The sequence below is a fragment of the Pagrus pagrus genome (genome assembly GCF_965226575.1).
Source record: "Pagrus pagrus genome assembly, chromosome: 19".
NCBI classification, from domain to species: Eukaryota; Metazoa; Chordata; class Actinopteri; order Spariformes; family Sparidae; genus Pagrus; species Pagrus pagrus.
In genome coordinates, this window is record NC_140203.1 from 14,487,975 (window position 1) to 14,509,576 (window position 21,602).

General features: G+C 40.0%; 1 protein-coding gene across 2 annotated transcripts in view; it reads right to left on the minus strand.

Moving 5' to 3' along the window:
• Positions 1 to 603: 603 nt before the first annotated feature.
• The window catches only part of nnt (nicotinamide nucleotide transhydrogenase), a 30,109-nt gene continuing 9,110 nt past the window's right edge, over positions 604 to 21,602 (minus strand). For both annotated transcript variants that reach the window (XM_084339657.1, XM_084339658.1), the window contains exons 10-22: positions 19,759 to 19,912; positions 18,499 to 18,660; positions 14,972 to 15,082; positions 12,208 to 12,353; positions 11,753 to 11,948; positions 10,945 to 11,178; positions 9,746 to 9,906; positions 8,692 to 8,871; positions 8,279 to 8,438; positions 6,172 to 6,253; positions 4,933 to 5,051; positions 4,051 to 4,166; positions 604 to 3,294 (exon numbers count right to left, since the gene is read on the minus strand). In XM_084339657.1, the coding sequence (XP_084195783.1) occupies positions 3,145 to 3,294; positions 4,051 to 4,166; positions 4,933 to 5,051; positions 6,172 to 6,253; positions 8,279 to 8,438; positions 8,692 to 8,871; positions 9,746 to 9,906; positions 10,945 to 11,178; positions 11,753 to 11,948; positions 12,208 to 12,353; positions 14,972 to 15,082; positions 18,499 to 18,660; positions 19,759 to 19,912 (1,971 nt within the window). In that variant the 3' untranslated portion in view covers positions 604 to 3,144. The remainder of the gene's footprint in view (positions 3,295 to 4,050; positions 4,167 to 4,932; positions 5,052 to 6,171; positions 6,254 to 8,278; positions 8,439 to 8,691; positions 8,872 to 9,745; positions 9,907 to 10,944; positions 11,179 to 11,752; positions 11,949 to 12,207; positions 12,354 to 14,971; positions 15,083 to 18,498; positions 18,661 to 19,758; positions 19,913 to 21,602) is intronic.

The following is a 21,602-nucleotide window of genomic DNA, read 5'->3' on the forward strand; positions in this document are numbered from 1 at the left end:
ACGAGTCTGGACATACATGGATGTAAACTGCACTAGACTGGTACGCAGAGGGATACGACTGTGAGGCAGTAATTTAAGTCTCTCTACAGTGGAAAAAAGTAATATTTTCCTGGTTGATGCACCTGATATACTGGCATCTTTTAAACCTCATCTTTGCATCATCTTGCTTCGACAGCTCACCTATCGAAGACTGATATAGCTCACTTTTGCTCAAAGTGCTTACTAATGCTGGGCAATATGGCCTTAAAATGATATTGCAACATTTTTAGGCTATCTCACGTTAAACGATACGTTTCTTTATTTTTCAATTACCTCAAATGCACTTCATAAATGCTAGGACGAGGCAGTAAAATCAATATCACGATATTTTTTACCAAATACCTGAATATCAAGATTGCAACAATACTGTTGTGATGAGTATTAGTATTTTAACAAAATATACACGCAATAGGATTTTTTAATAAACAATCATCAGTAATGTGGATATTATGATTAAGTCAGTAAAGGCAAGTATCTGGTAAGTTCAGAAAAATACATCATGTAGGGAATCCAGTTGCACCTTTAAGAGTGTTTCAGGGAAGGAATGACAGCCTCAGGCAAACATCTAGTGTAAATACAGGTTTATTAGGGATGAAAATGTTCCATGATAAACAAAAGGGGGGGGGGGGGGGGGGGGGGGGGGGACATTCACAGTACATTTCATCTCCCTACACGGTGCATTGAAACACTGTACAACTTCAAACCCCCATTGTTGCTCTGCACAAATAGCTTCTTTACAGAAAAAAGTTAAGGGCACAGGGGGGCATATTGGCCATTGTAAAATTAGATTTTCCATCTTTCTTAGTTTGATCAATACCTATACAATAGAAAAAATGGCAAGAATCTACCAATATTAAGCAGGCATCTCATTCTTATAGTCCCGAAAGACTGCGGTTGTTTGACATGTATGAATAATAACCCGTCATGAGCAGTAATGACATCTGCAGCTCTTCACTTGCATAACATACAGTAAACTAGCCAGCAGCTAACTGAGGTCTGATAGTTAAAACACAATGAACACAAAACATGAGGCAGCATGAGACACATGAGCGCTGACTGGTTGAATTTATGTGTGTTGGGTGGAAAATGACTGGTCTGTTACAGGTGATTGGTCAGATGAAGGTCATATGGAAAGTTATTGGTCGTTTTATGGAGAGGTAGGATAGTTGTCATGGTCAACGAATCAGGTCCCAGGATGAAACAACAATAACTTACGTCTTATATCACTGACTTAGTTATTAAAATATCAAAGGTGACCTGTCACCTCATGAAGTATTGTTCCTCACACCGTGTACCAACACTCATTACCAATTCATTTAATGTATCATGACCATAAACACTCAGAGGAAGTAAAGAAATAAAACGATGGCAGCAACCCAACCTTAGCCAAAGCAATTCAAAGTTGATGACATGACGTTCTGGTGTTTAAAGTTTTGGTTGGGTCAGCTGTGTGAAGACAGGTGTAGAGTCAGAGCTACTGCTGTAATGTCAATGATCTTTCAAGAATTACTCATGTGGTTATACAACAACCACTCAAATCTATATTTGTGCCGTTAAATCTATCCAGATTGAGTGCAAAAGGGGACGGTTTGGCACAAGTTAAGGTTTATGGCAGATGCTGGGCTTTAAGAAAAGACAATATCAATTTAGAAATGCACACTTGGTAATAAAGTTGAAAAATTCATGTTTTCTGAAATGTGGCAACAAATGAATTAACTGCATCGTTGCTTTAGATTCTTTACACAAAAATCAGTTTTACATCTGGCCCTACTTTACAAACAGTGAGCCTTCATTTCCCTCCAGAGCAATAATGAGGACACACATACTGGAGTGGATGAGCCACGTTCACTTACAAAAATACCCTTCTTTACCATAAAGGCCGGCGGCTAGCATCACATGTACTGTAATATCAGAACCACACAGGATGATGGGACGCACCTGGTGCAAAAACATCATAAAATCCATTCAGCTATCAGAGCAACAAGAGTGTTTTTATGGAGGAGGAGTACTAGCATTACAGGACAGCTGTGGTCCTGTACTTAAAAGCTCAGAGACATTTGGTTTATTGCATTAAAGGCTTGATAGACGAGGTCTGAATGGATTTGTATCTGTTTTTGGATCAGTGTGTGATTGCTGCACTAGAGGCAAAGGCGGAGGTCACAAGACACACTCAAGTTAAAAGAGAAAAAAAAGCAAATAGCATGACTAGATTTCAATAACAGGCTATGGCTTCTAAAATGTAATCACGTTGACATTTTCTAGGATTCTCATAATGACTGGACCCAATACAAAAATCTCTCAATTCAGTAGAAAACTGGAACTGAAAGAACTTTACAAAAATGTTGTACTATCCTGCTTGTTTTCCTCTTTTAACTTGTACAGAAATATAAAGGTGTGACATTAGCATTTAGAGGAAATAGATCCATCAAAGGGAACATCAATTTATCTTACTATAATAAAAGCAAACTCTGGAGAAAAAAGGGGGAGGCAACAGTCTTTACAGTTTGGGAATAACATTAGTGCTCTCATACCTCTTTCTCTGGCGGGTTTACCTTCATATATCTCTGCTTTTGTTCCTTTCTAATTCCAATTCATCTGTCGTTTTCTTTCAACTATTGACTATTTCCTAAATTGTTGTAACAGTGAGATTTAAAATATCTAACATCTTAATGCATCTATACTTCTGATTGTTGCTTTTTTACATTAATATAAGTGTCTACAATGAAGACGACATTCTGTCAGATGCTCTCCAAATTACAGACCACATATGCGCGTGGCTGACTTACCCTTCCTTTCACATCTAGAAATACAAGACGTGTCAAAGAGAAAACAAATCTGTGCTTAATTACATCGGGGTGGGAGCACTATTAGAAAACTACAGTATCTGCACTGCTTGGCTCTTACTGCACACGTGTAATTTTACATACCATTTCTTTTATCTATAGATGTCAGGAAGGGTGTACCAAAAAGTGATCATCTTTGCTCAATTGGCTGTGTCACAATTGGACAAAGAGGATCTTAATGCTGAAATATCTTTGACTCTTTATCTTCTACCTCCATGTGTGCTCTTAGTGGAGGTCTCTGCTGGCCTCAGAGCCTCAAGTCTTACTGGCTCTCGCTCTCGCGGACCTTTGCTTGCAGGGCGTCGCAGGTCTTCTTGGCGTCGCCTAGCAACATAGCAGTGTTGGGCTTGTAGAAGATGGGGTTGTCGACAGCTGCGTAGCCCACACCCAGGGAACGTTTCATCACAACCACCTAGAAAGGGAGGAGATACAGTCACATTTATGTGCACATAAAACCTCCAATTGGATGATTACAGATGACAATACTTCATAAAAGGCTTTTTAAAGAATTTTGGAGAAATGTAAACTACAGAAAAAACTGAAACTTAATGCTGATCGAGAAAAAATAACCAGAAATAATAACAATTAGTTCAATAATGATGTATTTTACATAGGTTTGACTTGAGCAAAACTCTAAAAGTAGTGTATGTAGAATCAGCATATGTTTGTGTGTGTTCTCACATGACCCATGCATGCATTATTGGATACTTATAAATGACCACTTACTGTAAAAGCATTTATGCAATCTTTTCTTCGTGTATTTTGTATCTGTGCACCTGTATGTGTCTGTATAAGTGTGTGGTTAAGTAGAATGTCTTCTTTGATTTCCCGGGGGGGAATCTAGTGGGAGCGCTGTATAAATCCCAGATTTCGGAGCTGTGCCAGTGGGATGCTCTGAATGTCGTCATTCCACCAGCGACACAGTCCCCGCTAATGGGATCAGGATGGGACTGCACCTGGAACTCTGTCTGTGTATGCAAGCCTGAAGTGCATGTGTGTGTCCATGAATGCCATTATGCATTTCTTTATGTGTGAGGAGGCCCTTCTACGGGTGTGGACTTTCAGCGATAAAAAGTGCTCCAGTTGTTGTAAAATCTTCCAGTCCTCTTTATCTTTTTGGGCTTCAGGACAACCTCATTATTACACATACATGCACCAGATGTCTCACCTGCTTAGACTTCCAGACCTCCAGCACGGGCATGCCAGCAATGATAGAGTTAGGATCTTCCTGGGCGGCTGAGTTCACCGTGTCATTGGCACCGATCACCAGGGTCAGGTCCGTCTCTGATTGGACACACCACAAATTGAAAATAAGAAAACATGTCCAGGTCATTTTAACTCTTGTTTTTTTTAGGGTTAATAAGTTTCAGCCTTTGTCTCAATGACATTGTACCTTATCCAATCTTTTGTCTATCAACTCGCAGCCTTTTTTGTCACACACACATCAAGCCTGAAAACAACAGTGCCACCAATCATTTGAGTACTTCAACAACATGCCAAATCATATTTATCATTATGTTTATACTGCTTTTGAGGATCAGAGATATGGCATACAAGTTAAGGCTCATTTGTCGGAGATTGTGCATGACACAATTGGAGACGATGGCAGCAGTATTGTGGGGAAAGTTTTAAAAAATAGGTTTTTGAGAAAAATATGGGTGGCAGAAATTTCAACATGTTGAGAGAGGACGGAACTATATGGAAAAAGTTAGCTTGACTTCAGTTTTTTTTTTTTTAAAGTCTCCCTACCAGCTCCTCTAAAGTTCACTACTTAACATGTAACACCTTGTTTGTAAAATCTGTACAAAAAGTGTTAAAATGACAGGTTTATGCTAAGCTAACATTCTACTGGCTATAGTAATATTTAGCGTACAAACATGAGAGTGAACAATCTTTTTCTCTGACTCTCTACAAGAAAGTAAATAATTCTAACTCCTAAATTCCTCTAAAAAACAGCAGCTAAATCAAACATATTGGGTCACAATAATTCTGGAAGAATCAGTTTCCTGACTGGTACAGTGTATACAAGGCAGAAAGGACTGGATCTTACCAGGGAAGTCATCATTAATCTCTTCCATTTCCAGGACAATATCATACGGGACACCAGCTTCAGCCAACAGCACATTGAGCTGACCAGGCATACGGCCAGCCACCGGGTGAATACCAAACCTGTGGGAACAAAATTTAATGAGTCCTTTAGAACAGTCCCTCCTCTATAGACCTGGTTATTGACCACCATTAACAACTACCTTACTTTATTAACTGAGAGAGAAAGATGTGAAAAAGGGAAAGAGGGTCAAAATAAATGGAAAACAAGACGACCTCTGGGGTCGTAACAATGGCTAATTTGAACAAATGTAGTTGATAGACGTTTATGATTATAGTCTGGCTACACAAACACTTCCTACTGCAATCATTCACCATGTATTATCTGTCCAGTGTGTGCATGTGTGTACATAGCTCTCAAAATGAATTAGCCATGTCATGTAGTCAGAGGAGAAAATTAACAGCAGCCACTGAATCCTGGTGGCTGTCTCACTCTCTCTCCATTACTTTGCCATGTGCCCGACCACCATTTATAGATTTATTTCCTATTTGTTTGGCAAGGTTGGAAGGATACAGAGTGCAGACGGCCTGTCTGTTCTGGGATCTATTAGTGACTGTGGCTGCCGATTGAAAAAGTCAGTTTCTGCCCTTCACATGATCCTATACAGTCTACCCAGGCAGATATAAGTTGCATGAAGACAAATGACAAATAAGGAGTATGCATTTGAATAATGAAACAAAGAAAAAGAGAAAATATGAGAGAAAGACATCAGGGTGAAGGAGTTTTTTTTTCTGACCACCCACTTTCCTCTAATCAAGCACAAATGCTCTAAGTAGCAGCAGCTGCAACAGCCAGGATCAAACGACTGAGGCGGGACAATTACACACAAGCTTCCGCTGTACCTTGTCCTTCCTCTCCTCTTTCACATTTCCCTTTTCTCATTCATTCCTTGCATACAAGTCACTTCCTACCCGTCCTATCCCATCTTCTTGTCATCAAAGCCAAAACTCTTTTCTGCATCTTGTATCGTTTCCTTTCCTTCCCTCCTTAAACTACACGAACAACCATCTACTCTGTCTATATCTAGCTACATGAATGCATAACCCTATATCTATATCCATCCCTAAGTATTAATCATAACTATTGATGAATGTGTTGTACTACTTTTTTAAACTCTCAGTCATTTTCAGAGTTCAATTAATGTAACTTAATGTAAATGAGTTTGTTTTATTGTCCCGTTACCTGACTGATTTTCCAGCCTCTTGGAGCATTTTCACCAGCTCAGCGATGGGGTACTGGGCCTTTGCAGCACAGAGTCCATAACCTGGAAGACATTTTAAAACAACAACAGGTAAGAATAGAATTTGTTTGTAAAAATGTATAAAAGAAGAAATTAATGATTGTCTGTAACTTTAATTGCGTCATCTTGTTCATGTCTGCCTTCATGTCTCTAAATAGTTGCTTTTAATCCTGTATTCATTAATTCAATATGAAACATTTTGGTAACACATAAATATTAAATTATGTTACTTGGCTTTTAGTAGAAAGCTGGGACAGTATGTTTTCCTTCCTCCAAGCCTTGGACCTCTTTCATGTTTAATAATGCTGGTGTGTGGCACTTGATTTTTATCACACATCACACACAAACACATGTCAAACGGTCCAGTGGTGTTTACGAGCCTTGTCACAACAAGCAGTCAGAAACTGTCTTGTTACAACACACCAATCAAAATGACATGGTTTCAACTCAACTCAGACAAAAAAAAAAAAAAAAAACACTCAAAAAACAAGGTTTGAAGCTCAACGATTTAATGGTTTTCGCTGTTTTTTCCCCTCTCCGTCATCACAATTCCTTCATTCCTCGTGCTTCCACTATTCTCTCTGGAGTTTCTCCTATAAGAAAAACAAGTGGACCCAGACTATGTGCAGATGGGCCAGACAAAGCCAGGAAAACACTTATGTTTATCAGGCAGAGTCTTAACCGTTTCCACAGATGTCAATCAGGCAAAGTGACTGTGACGGCTCCAATTAAGGAAAATGGCCAAAATGGAAACAAGGGGACCAACTGAGAGCCGAAGCTGGGTAACAATACCAGTCTGACTAATGACTACTCTGGTTAGAGTAACGAATTATACATTTAGGTATTACGTGTTCTGAAACTGATGTAATTAGGAAAAGATTACCTGTATAACATTGAGACCGAGTTTGTATCTTTAATGTCCTGGTTTAGAGGCTTTCTGATGCCATGCCTGGGATATTCATAAGATGACTTTGACAAGTTCTATTTTAATGTGTTTCTACTTATTCGGCTCCTCATATTTCACTGGTTTATGTTTTCCTATGAATCTTCAAAAAATGTCTGGCATTTTATTATTGGTCTTGTCTTGGTGTGGTATTGTTTGTAGACCATTTTGAGAAAACGGCTAAAAAGAAAAATAATAATTTTTCATTTCCGTTCATTTTTCCCACTCCTTCCAACTCAACATTTCTTTGGCCTGTTTTGCAGCTTTTGTGTAAGTCTTACAAAAGCAAGAAAAAAAATTTGACCTACATTGGATGTTACTCCATGGATTGCTTATTTTTCACTTCTTCCCAATCATGTGACCACTTTAAGTTTGCAATTCTTGTAAATTGCAGAGGTTTTCCTCTGAAGAGTTGGTTTTTGTATATAGGCACTCAGCACTGTGACTGGAATCACCAATTTGCAGGCTGGGTGCCTTTAGTCTGTGTTTACCTGTACCCACGTGAGTAAAACAACTTAGTGGAACTGTGACTAGTTCACCACAGACTGGCGAGAGGACAGAAAAGTCACTGGGCCACACAGTGACGATGATTTTAGGGCAAAGGCAGCGAGGACCTTCGTCATGGTCCAAGTGGGAGGTTCAGACTTGTATTTAAAGACTCATACTGAAAACATGTGAAAAGAAGAAAAGCATGAAGCTGGAACAAAGGTTGGACCCCACGCTCTAACCCCGAAAAAGGAACTAGAAGCCAATTTTGAACGTAGTACTTGAATTGTCAACAAAAAGCCAGCATACCCTCATTCCATCTAATTTTCCCTTGACCTTGCATATATACGCTGCACTGTAGAATGTCTATTTACCAGGGACTGACGACCACACAGAAACCCAAGACTGTGTGTATGTGTGTGCGTGTGTGGCCACTCTACCATGACTTGTCAATTAGCCTAGCAAAATGGTGATGTAACATGGGTCAAGAGAAGGTTAAATAAACAGAACACAGACTTTGCTAATGCTGGAAAAAAAAAAGACTGGCAAAGTCAAAGTACCATGTTTTTCCACTCACATACAAGACCTCTGAAGTGTGTGTAGGGCTGTGTGTGTTTTACCTGGAGTGATGATTATATTGTGGGCCTCTTTAATCATGTCGACGGTCTGATCCACGTTGACCTCTGTGTGTGTGCCCGTGATCTCCATGGGCTTTCCTGTGCCGGTGGAGGACGTGCCGTAGCCTCCCAAGATCACGTTAGCCAGGGAACGATTCATGGCCTGACAGGGTGAGAGAGAGATTTTGTATTTCCCTTTTTACTGTTGCTTTACCTTCTGCTTTCACCTCATTGTCTTGAATTGAATGAGATGAAATTTGAAAGGGATATATCCTCAAATTTTTGTCAGAACAGTTGCTCTGCTATGGTAAAGTTAGAGTCCCTCCTGGTGGTCAGGAGAGGAACAACAACATAAAACATCAAATGCTTCACTTCAGGATTTATTTAGAATTTGAATTCTTTAAACGGAGACTCACCACACACATGATATATGACAGGATTGCTCCAGATGACCCGATGAGAGCTCCAACGATGGTCAGCAGGTTGTTGTTGAGCAGGAAGCCCTCAGCACAGAGCGCCCAGCCTGAGTAACTGTTCAGCACGGTGATAACAACCGGCATGTCAGCGCCTCCGATGGCTGCTGTCAAGGTTACACCCTGAAAGGTTAGAAGAAGAGTTAAGAGTTAATTAAGTGGCTTAATACAGGAAGATGAAGAAGCAGAAGAAGTAAAGGCAGAAGAGGCAAGAGAAGAAGAGGAAGCAGCAGAAGAAGCAGACGAAGAACAAGAAGCAGCAGAAGAGGAAGAGGAAAGTAAAGTATAGGTAAAGAAAATTTCAAAAAGGTTATAAAGTATTAACACATTCTCCCTCCATAACTGGAACTAGCACGCTTCTTGATGCACTTGTTGAACCTAACTAAAGAGAAAACTTCACCCAGCTTCACTCACATTTTTCACAATCAAATCAACTCGTTCTCTGTCCCTCCATCATCTGTACACTTTCTGTTTAACAAGGGCCAACTGTAGTTATCAAAGCAGCAGCAAGGTCCAGGGGTGTGTGTTGACTTTATTTCAAGGCGCACAGGTGCACATCATCAGGTTGCACTCGCTGAAATACTGAAGTTTCATTTCTAAGATCGTGTGTGACTGAACATACACACACATGCACAGTAGATGATACATTATACTGTACTCTAGAGACTGATTACAGACCAATTCATTTATAACTGAAAATGAAATGATATCCATCTCACTTCTCTAGGGATGCACTGGAAATGTTCTCTCTTGGACTGAGTCCACCTGCTGATTTTCCCAGCAACACATGGAAATATGCAAAAAGAGCGAAAATGCTGAAGTTGTAACATGTCACTGTAAAAATATTTCTTCTTTTTAAAGTAATTACATTAGTGTGCCCTCTGCCTGGATTCACCTGATTCTAACCTGTTTTCAGAAGCTGTAAAGGTTTTTTTATTTTTTCTTAAAATCAGTAGAGAAGTGCAAAAGCAGACCCCAGAAACACACACAGCCGTACCATGACAGCGGACAGAGCAGAGACAGATCCGAGACAGGTGATGCCTGTGAGGTAACTGGGATCCAGCATGTAGGGAATCATCCCACCAACACTAGCTGCCATAAGACTGGCGTTCAGAGCATGACGACCAGGGAGCATCAGGGGAGCGCTGTTCAGAACACCTGGACGGAGAGAAGAGTTAGAGAGAGAGAAACTTCAAATAAACACTTGTATTAATTTATCACTCAGCTGTGAACTTGTCTAAGATACAAATCAAAACAGCACAAAATAGCTTGTTTAACTATTAAATGTAGCATCTATCATTTATTCAGCAGTCACCGCTTGAGATTTGTCATTAACTGAATGTCACGTTCATGCATAATTTGCCCTTGTGAAACACTTGCAGCCTATATGGAAAGTACAGTGAGGCTGCCAGGACCGGTGCCAGCACATGAACCTGATGAACCCTTCTCCCCCCCCGTCTTTTCCCCCTTCACAGCAGGCAGAAGTGGGTATGAAGCATCAGACCTTCTCTTGTTGATAACTAGAGAGCTGCCAAACTGACACATCTGTCTGCAGAAATCTTAAAAATGATATGTTTAATCCTGTTTTCAAGATCCACATCCACAAAAAGATTATCTTTCTGTTTTTACTAATATTGTATTTCTTTTGTTTGATCTGTACAGAACAAAATGTAAAAGCAAGTCTTGCCGTTTGATCCTGCTTCCATTTTCAACGCTAATAATGCTTTAATGCTAATGCGAGTAAAAGTCTTAGAGTATCTAATATTTCATGTATCAAAAGTACAAATAAAAACATAAAACATATATTTACATGTACATATATACCAATTACTATGCGGCGACCGATTATCGGCCTGGCTAATGAAAACAAAATGTAGCAGAAAATGGAAATTCTCAAGTTAAGTACAAGTACCTCAAAACTGTACTTGAGTAAGTATACTTACATTACATTCCATAACTGATCACGTAAAATAACATCTATAAAGACTCAAATATCAAAGACACAGCAGGCTATAGAATTATAATTATATAATAATAATTATAGATTGTTGTTGCTGTTTGCAGTTTTCTACTATCTGTTTCTCTACCTGTCATCAGGGTGAATGTCCTTCATAATACCATGACAGCATTAATTCAAGTTCTGTCTGTACATCAGCATACTGGGAGGTATACTAAGCATATACGACTCTGCTTCACCTTGCAGTTTGCCATATGCCACCAAAGAGCCGCTGAAAGTGATTCCACCGATGTAGGTGCCGATGTATGCGACAATCTTGGTGAGGTTGGCCGCAGGGTCGGTGGCGAAGTGGGGGTACTCGATCATGTATTCGGCCACGCAGGTGAGCACAGCAGCAAGACCCACCAAGCTGTGGAAGGCAGCCACCAGCTGGGGCAAGTCAGTGATCTGGATTTTCTTAGCGATGGCCAGGCCTAAAGAAAAGAGTTAGGAGATAACAAATAAATAAAGTGCAATGGCCCTGAAGGACCCGTACACAAATAACATGCAAATTACAAGCATGTGCACACGCACTGCTGGGAAGTAGGTCTTCTGAGGATACAGGTGCTGCTGATGAGGCCTGTTTGGGGAAATTCCATGTTTGTGAGTGTGTCTAAACTTTGTGTGTGTGTGCACTGCAGGAAGTTTTGCAACGTTACTGTATCTGGAAAAGTGCGCCATTATCTGTGTGGGTAGTTTAGTCTGTGCTTCGGCTTTGTTACTGGAACAATTAGCATTTAAAATGATCAAACTGTCCCGCACGAGCGAGAGAAGATGAGTAATACATGATGCTGACCATTTCAACAGACCTCCTGGGTCTGGCGGGGAATTAGTCATGCTGCGTTTGATGAAAACATCACAGAGAGTCTCTGCGTTCTGCACACCTGCTGCTAAATCTGGCCAAGCTTGGAATACATGCACACACACACACACAAATAATGCAAAAACCATGTCTATTAATTTACACCGGCTGCAACACATTGCTGCAAGTATTTTTCACCGACTTACCGGCAGTGCCACCTACAGCCATGGCGGCGCTCATCTGTGCCAGAAGCTCAGGACTCGGCTTCAGGGCACCCAGAGTGGCAGCAATGCCCCCGGCGACTCCTATCATACCCAAAGTGTTACCCAGACGGGCTGTTTTCTGGTTGGAAAGGCCGGCCAGGGCACCGACACAGAACAGGCCAGAGCCCAAGTACATAATCTGGTGAGAGAAAGAGACAGAACGGAAAAAATGGGGTTATGGACAAGGATTGAGGGACCACAGGATGAGAAATAAGACCAAATGATTTACTTGGAAGCTCCTCCACAACATCTGGGCAAACAAAGAATACATTTAGAGGATGATTAGCTGACTTTTATGAAGTCGTGGGCTGTTCTGCACCATTTCTGAGGGAAAGTTTTGGTAGGAAACCACAAATATAATCTTGAACTGTGTGCACTTTATAAACATCCTCTCACACCTGTTCAATGTTGTATCCAGCCTGCAGAGCAGCAGCGTAGCCTCCCACAAAGACCCCACTAGGAAGCAGGTAAAGGTATTTATACTCTGGAGGATCTGTGGGACGCTTGAACATGTCCAACATCTTCTTCGTCACAAGGAAACCACCTGGGTGAGACAGAGAAAGTGAGTGCACCTGTACTGACAGTGGCACAAAGTTAGGGTTAAAAGTTTCTTTATTAGTATACAAGAAACCCTCATGATAAAAAGGTGCCAGAGAGCAGAAAAGAAAGTAAAAAGTAGGATGTTGAGGCACCTGAAATACATGAAAAATATCTATATTTAGACGACAGGTGTTTTTTTAGGCCAACAGCTAAAAACAGTTGCCAAACCCAATAACCAATGTTAGGAATTTAATAGGTCTACTTCATGTCAGTGTAAATATTTCAAGTAGAAAACCTCAAAAGTGTCAAAGCAGGACCAGACGGTGTCTCACTGCTTTACAGGAGGAGATCACATTACTGAGTGTGTGTCTCCCTTTTTCCCCTCTGGCATGATTGTAGCCACGTGCACACACGTGCACAACCATACATACGAGGGTGAATCAGAGGCTAGCACCTGTTTCTTTCCAGATCATGTAATTTTAGTCGCAGACTGTTAAAACATATAATAATAATACTAATGTGTCTAATATTATTGCAGAACAATCTGAGTCAATATATTAATATGGAAGAATGTTCTCATATTTACACGCCAGTATCCACTCATGTTTTTGTCTCTTTTTTTGTTACCCTTAATGAATATGTTAACACTTTATTTTAAAGCTTGCAAAAACAGCAGCCTATCAGCAAAACTGGCAAAATCATGGACACAGTGTAGGAGGCAGATCCCCATTCATTCCTATGAAACAGCTCGACTTCTTGGGTATGAAAATACCCGGATCTTCCGTGTTATGTGGCCCATAGAGCGTAGGCGCTGGAGACTTCCGCCACATGAGCCGGCTAACTTCCAGTTTAGCACCTGGATAACTTGAAAGGAGATAAAATAATTTAATCATGAAGCTCTTCTAAATTTTATTGGACCAAATGACTCAAATTCTGATAGTGAAACGAGTAGTTTTGCAGTGGTTGTGACGCTCAAAAAAATTTATCCACCGTTTAACAGACGCTGCTTTCACAATGTAAGCTTATGGGAAAAAGTATTTTTGGGCCACTGTTCATCACGTGATGTTGTAATTACACGGTTTGTCCACTACGAAAACTGGCTTCGAGGCCTGCCGTTCTTCCTGGGGGCTCGTCTGTGACACTGACGCTAAAGTCATGACCTGTACTACTGTCTCTGATTGGCTGTTACTTATTGCCTTCATTGTTTGGGTTGGATAGGTACAGACATGAGGTGTGAGATGGGTTAGGCAGGTATTTTTGGTAAAATTCTCTGTACATAGTAAAACACCTGAAAACGAATATCTATCTAATATGGCCATTTGCATACATAGGGCATGGGTGTGCCGTAGTAAACAGGAATGAGACTGTATTCTCTGGTTGGTTGCTTAGCTACAGGGAACACACTGTTTACATGTGTATGAAAGGCCAAAACGCAGAGAAAAAGCGCTGAAGCTATTTAATGTGCTACTGCTGACTAGCTGATTAGCTGTGTGGCCTGCAGACTGACTAGCAATGTAACCAGCCAATGTTTGATTGGTAGCAGTTTAAACATTTTAAATGAAATGATTGCTGCTTTGCTTTTTTTCCCAAAGTAGAGCACATGACATGTGATTTACATGCTGGAGCAGACAAAAAAACAAAAAAAAACTTGCAATAACAGAAAAATATGGACTCTGATGAGACCTGGTTGCACACTAAGATTCGGATTGTGAGAAACTGAACATATTAAGCTCGAGATATTCAACAGAGCGTGAAGACAAGGAGGAAACAAGAAGCTACGCCTAGGGACCTGTTCCTCCAAACAGACACACAAGCTGAAAAATGCCAGGGTCTGCTTTATTGGAGCTAAATTTCACTATTGTGTTTTGACCCTTTCCATGGAATGAATATTTCTCTTCCCAGGGGTTTATGGGTAATGTGGTAAACCGCTTAAAAATGTGCGTGTGGAACCGAACCCATGGAGAACATCAAAAATGAAATTAAACAACCGGTAAGGAACTAGGTAGGTCTATAAAGGGCTGTGGTATTTTAGCATGCTTTCGTTTAGGGAAATCTGAAAGACTAATAGGGGGTTTGTAACGCCACAGAGCCTAGAGGGCCAAGGATTTGTGGCAGGATTCACAGTCTCGTCTTGAACTTCAAAACCTTGTGGTGTCCTACATCACTCGCACATAAAAATCAAAGAAGCTTTTGGTGCATTTTTAACAAACAGGCTGAACTGCTCCAATGTGCAAGTGAACTGTTATTTTGCTTGCATCAAAGTCTCCCCTGGTGTGTAGCTGTGAGCTAATAGGAGAAATTAGAACAAATTCATGGCCCGGCGCTGGAGGAACACTCTGTTTCCCAGGACTATTACAGAGTGATGAGTATTGTAATGGCTCTGGGAACACTTTGTCATTTTAATGGGAATTATTTAGGCTAATAGCAGCAGTGAATGTGTGTGGTCTGTGGTGTGAGCAGGTGGGTTAGACAGGGCAGCTGCAAAACTTGGGCTTCGAAAGATTGTTATTGTACAATCAATGTAAAACACTTCAATCTTCAGCCTGAGTTGATATTTTACTGGCTAAAGGTTGCTGTAACTGGCAGGGATCACTGTGAGGTGTCTATGTGCAGGTGACTCACCAGCGATGTTGACCGAGGAGATGAAGGCAGCCAGCAGAGCCAGTGTCTCAGCAGTATTGTTTGGGGTATAGCCACCTCCCATCAGGGACAGACCACCCACAGCCGTCAGACCTGCACGACAGGGATATCTCAGTACCTCCACTTTCATAATTCATCATACATTGAAAACTTGACAACAGAATGCACATTTTGTAGTTGTGTTCTTTAACTCAGAATACTCAGTTTGCTTCCAAAATTGGAAAAAAGTCAGAAATAGAAAGATCTGGAGATAAATAAATAAAAAAGAGGAGAGAGAAACAGAGGGAGTGTGTGTTTACCAAAAGAGGCTCAGGAAACCTTGATAACATCAGCCCTATAATGACTTACAGGCAGTAAGAGGCTGTTCACACTTGGTATCAACATGCGTCCTGAATAAGTGGACTGCTCTAAATACAGTTGGGGACGTCCCCAAGATACATAGAGGATGCATTTGAGATCCGATCACCTCTCTGCCAATGTTCACAACACACCGTCTGTTTCAACTAACCATCAAACTAGTAACTGCAATATCCCCAGACTCCCTTAACAAATCGCCTGATTTTAAGAGTTGCTGAGTGATGTGGAAACTTCATAACCTTTTCGAAACAGCTACAACAAATTCAAAATTACTCATGGCTTCTTGTAAATTCTGCATTAAATGCAAATCATCAAGTTATTTCTTTCCTTGTATAATGTATCAGTTTGTCGTAACAGCACGGTACCAGCCTCTCTGCTTCTGAGTCCAAAGGACGTCTAACCTCCCAAAATTTAACAGTTGTTTGAACTGATTTCATAATTTACATTATATTTATGTATCTGATTTACGATAAACACATTTTGAAAAGTGTGAACTGACAGACTTGTAATCGTATCACTCAGGACAGATGTTAATACCAGGTCTGAATTCCTTCTAACATGCAATACACAACACCCTGGGAGCCTGCAGTCACACAATACTACCAGGTAGAAAAGCGTGAATGCATTTAATGCTTAAAATCAATAGTGTTGCACTGAATTTTCAAATGAGGTAAACAAGTTTGACCTTCTCTCACTAATCCCTTCCCCCCCAACAAAGTCAGCTTTATAGTCATGTGTGTATAACAGCTCCAGGACAGCTCATAAACAAAGCAAGTTTCAGAACGCTGCCAAAAATCATTTCACAACTTCGACTATGTAAATAGAAGCTAATTTAAAATTTCCACTGTGACTAATAAGGCAAAACCAGCAGGAATCACGGGTAATTATTCTCATGAGCATATACAAAGGAAGGAATTCACTGGGATATCAAGCTTTCCAAACATTTGTAGTTTAGTTTGTAGCATGAAAACACCTGAAATTGTGTCAGGATGGCACTTATCAGCTATTTTCTTCCACTGACTATGAAGCATGCTTTGCTCTTATTACCAAGTTGACGCTTTCAAATAAATTCATTGTTTATTGTCTCACCCCCAATTTTCGTTTTCTTTATTTAGTAACCAACAACCTGTTTGTAAATGCCTTTTTTGTAAAAGACTTTCATGTTCCTTTTGTATTTGGCCTCTGTGTGCGTCAATATGGAGCTGGCTTAAGAAATAAATATCAAGCGTTTCAGTGTATATTTATCTGCATACACTTTCAAACAAATCTTTCTTTTTGCGAAGTAATAAATAGTTTAAATTTACTGGAAAGGACAAAAAAAAAAATGCAAATTCTTCAATTAAAGAGTCCTTTATTTTTGGATGTCTCCCATACCAAGTCTGACACTTACATTTACCTAAACATTAATTAAATTAGTATGGATCTGACACTTTTAAATAATTGGTGTATCCTCCTTAATATGGCACACTTAATTTTTTACGAGCCACTCGATCCAAAGAAGGTATAGTTACACCATTAAGATGATCAAAGGCAAAGCCAGGCCACCACAGCTGAGAGATTAGCCAGAAAGAAAGCCAGCAGGCATCAGTGGACACACGCACACACAGACTATGACACATACATATTTACTAGGTGGGCCAATGTCCTGTTGGTGTGTCTCTGTAACAAATATCAGCCACCAGGCTACAGGCGGACTGTGACAGTGAATCAGTGCTCTCAAGTAGATTAAAGCATTTCTATCAGACAGCAGGTATAAAGCCACTGGATGACCCACCAGTCAGAGTCACCACTGCTTGTAACATTATAATCTGTGTCCCTCACTCAAACCCTAAATTCCAATATGATTCCCTAATGTCTGAGTGATTGTGTGACTTTACGACGCCTGGCACAACAACAACAGAATTCTGTCGGTCTCACTGTTTCCATAACCGCAGTCAGTGGCAGAAATAAAAAAAAAAAGCTAATAAAGGCCAAATATGAAGGGAAAATACCTGGACAGGAACAGCAAAGGAGAGGGCGACTGATGGAGAGAAGAAAGGAAAACCTTCAAGTGAACTTAAACGTGTATTAATTTTCTTTCTTTTTAATTTGTGGTCTCAAATTCTACTGATCTCGATGCGATTTCCTGAACTTGTGCCTTTTAGACTGATCCTGTTAAATAAATATGAAAAACTTTTTTTAAATTGGATTTATTAATGGAATTTGTATAATTTGAGTTTGCAGACAGTGAAATTCAAGAAGACAGAAAAGAAGGCAGAAAATTGAGAGGCACAGAGCGAGCGGACCAACAAAGATGGTGTGAAGATGGGAATGTGAAAATAGGGCCTAGGTGTTAGTAATAAAGTTTTTAAAGGAAGTAAAAACTCTCTCAGTTGTTACACTGCTGGGCTCCGCTGTGTGCAAGGGTAAATGAGCAACGGACTTCCCTGACCCTCAAAGATCACCGACGGTGTGTTACTTCCTACCCCAGAGGGATCAAAGCAGTCAGAACACACACATGCACTTACCTCTCTAACCTCTTAACCCCTCTGTGTTAAGCTGCAGTCGACAATAAGGACACAATCTTCAAAGTTTTTATTTGGACTCAGACCTGCAGGACTGATGTGTGATGTGTTTGATCCTTTAGCTAGGTCTTTATTTTACGTCTCACTTTCATATTTTATTTAGATGCTCTATGAATGAACTATGAATTTAATGCTGTTTTGTTATAATATTGTGTTGTGTCCTTGACGTGATGATGTGATATGATGGTCTAATTTGATCCCGACCGACATATATGGCAGAACATAATGCAGAAAAGATGTGCGGTGTAATTTATGATTATTAGATTCCCCATGATGTATACCGTTTCAGTGACATTTTGGACAACAAAGTTTATTGTTAAGTATAAAATATCCTGCCTTCATTACATATCTTTGTCACAAGAGTTATGATCCCTCAAATATCAATATCGCAGTTTTTTACTCCTTCATTTTGGTATTGGCCCCAAAAATAGTGCAATGGTAGGGCTCTATATAAAAAAAAGGGCATTGCATTATACTGAAAGGTGTCTGTAAAATTGTGCCCCCTCCTCAGAATGATGCATTCATGTGCAATCGTTGAGAAAAATTATGAACTTGCTCACCACAGAAGACGCACTCAACACAACTAACCTGAGATGGCGTTGGTGACAGACATGAGTGGAGAGTGCAGAGCAGGAGTGACTCCCCACACTGTGTGGTATCCAACGATGCCAGCCAGACCAAAGGTGGTGACGATCTGGGTGAAGGCGGCGTTAGGAGCGCTAAGGCCCAGACCCAGCAGGGTGGCAGCGCCTGAAACAGAGAGAGAAATACAGTTACAGAAATAAACCGAGCTACTGCTACAACTAGAGAGAGCTTTAGCAATACTGTTTAAATAATCTGTATTTGAGATAATCAATAATTAGAGTAGAGTACATTTAGTACCAGTATTTGTTATTTCAATACATAGGTCTCCAACCTTTTTAGCTTATGACCTCATAACACAGAAGGGAACATCTGCTTGTAACCTCTTGGCCCAGTTTGAACATGCCAATGAATTGTGAGCATTTAAGCTGAAGAGCAGACATTAAACTAAATATTTCACTGAGAAAAGTCAGCTTTAAAGAAACAAAGCCTACGAAATTTGTTTTCTTCTCTTTTCTACCCTGTTTTCTTTAGTAAAAATGAGTTTGGATATAGTAGATTTCCCCAAGTCTCCGTTCACTTGGTTGACTGCAAGATGTGGTAGGCACTCGGCCACCCATGTTGTCCTTATTTCCTGTTGTAGGCATAGTTAGCAGTCAAAGAGCAATTTGTCTGGTTACATTTGCAAGACTGGTGGCATGTATCAAACTTTCTTTTCCAGACAAACTGCCAGCGCAAAAAAGTTATCTATTTCAATAACAGTCCATCTAAAATTATTTAAAAAACTACATTACATGCCACGCTAATAAGCATGTAACCAGGTCAAAGCAACATCTCGCTGTGTGGTAGTGTTAAGTAGGAAACTACTGGAGCACCTAAACAATGTGTGAACCACATTAACTGCGTGTGGTGCACTCACACACAGCGCTGTGTCGCACCATGGGAACCACTCGCTCCAGCACTACTTCAAACACCCAACTCAGCGTGACTCTGTCTTTACAATGCACACTTCCTGACACTAACAGGGTGTCTGTGTGTGTGTCACTTCTCGCCTCCTGCGCACATTCCTGTGACCCGAAAAGCTGATTATTAACCTGTCCTTCACCTTATGGCAGACCTCAACCACCCTTCATACCTAATGTGGAAAATGAATGCCAATAAAGGGCACATTTCTCATATAAAGCAGCTTCCTGGTTTCTCTACATAACCAGTAAATCTGATTTCAAATTTGAAATGGCACTTTTAGTTTTAACTTCAACAACTAACCTCCGGTGTACAAGCTAGCAGTGGTGAGTGTAGCCTTGAAGGGGGAGATCTGGGAAGCCTTCTCCTTCGCCAGTTCCTGGACAGACTTTGGTTTAGGAGGAGCTGCAACGGGCACATTGTTGGGCTGAGGAGCAGGGAAAAGGTTCTTTCCATTCTGGAGGGGACAGAGAATGGTATGATGTGAAAGGGGAGAAGGATGGAAAAAAAAGAACAAACTCTTTAAATCAATCTTTCCTAACCATCATTTGAACTGCTGAGCTTGTGGTTATCTACACCTCACAGAGAAGAGAGGAACGGCTGCAAAAAGTGGTGGAAATGAGAGTAATTGTCAGTTAGATCAAGAATATCAAATGACACTTATTAGGAGCTGATTTGATCTCTGACTTTATTCCCTGATCTCATTGCCTGACGGTGTACAGTGACCTCTGCTGTGAAACATTAGACCATGCTGTCAAGATCAAAGTAAGTAAACTAATGATCAGAAGGTATAGTAAGTAAGATCTCTCATTTCAGCGTCATTTATGAGATGTCTGACCATTCCTGCGATCAGATATCAGTCCAATTACTATTTGTTTACTTCAACAAATGAACACAGCTTGACTGAGACTGATTACTGTAAAAGTAATCACCCCAGAACATGACAGGGATCTATTACTCATGACTTCATGGTGTAGCTACACCTTATTGAATAAAAACAAGGATACTGATCTTCTCCTAGATATTAATAACTCCCATTACTTCCTTGCACACTCACTAATGATGCTTTGCTTCTATAATTGACAACAAAGTCTGACCAATACTACAGAACTAATATCCATATTCAGTTTTTTGATGAGAATCCCTTTAAATTTTGTTCTTGCATTACTGTGACCAAAATCTGATCTGAGCAGAATATTTGACAGTTGAAAAATCAACTTCTGCAATGTATTTAAATTAATGCACAAGTAAAGAAATCTCAATGCAGAAAATGTGATCACAGCTCAAGGAACAAGAACACAAAAAAGAAATTGATTGTTTAGGATTTCTATGCGTTTCAAGCTCGTCTTTCTTTCTCAGGCAGCATCAAATGCTTTCTTATCAGATATCAGCCAACATACATCAATACCAGTTAATTTGTGACAACCTAAAAGTATCCAATAATATTGGCAGGCCAATATTTTCAACAGGCTCATATTCAATAATCATAAATATGCACATTTTAGACTGTGATATTAGAAGAGAATGAGGAAAACCACAGATAGATATTTATATCTGTTAAATTAAAGTCCCAGATGATTAAATTAGTGACACTTGAGGGGTTAACCTAAATTCTATATACATATATAAATTCTATAACACAAATACTTTGGTTGTATGATACGGATTTCTTTTTAGCTGATAACGATAATTTCACATTTTTCTTTTTCAAAAATGAGTTTATCTGCTATCAGCTACTTTATCTGAATTTTTGTAAATATTGTGTTAAGGACAGTAAAGCAAATTGGCCTCGTATCATTGTTCTATTTAGTAGCTAGAATGTTACCAATAAATACAAGATAATATGATTTGCACAATATCAAGGCCAGTAATTTATCTGTCCGAGTTTATATTGTGCGTCCCAAAAATACATGACATTTTTATTTTGGGGTAGCGTTAGAGGTTTTTGTTTATTGCAGGGGTGTCACTCCATTGGCCTACAGTACAGATGCTCTAAATAGACAGAGTAAGAAGATAGTGTGTCCTTAGGGTGACATCTAGTGACTGTGAAAGGGACCTGCAGCCACTTTGAATGTCATTCTACATGACTGCCTGGATCCTCAGCTGTACACATACTGTACAGTATATGCATGTTTATTGGCTGCTGG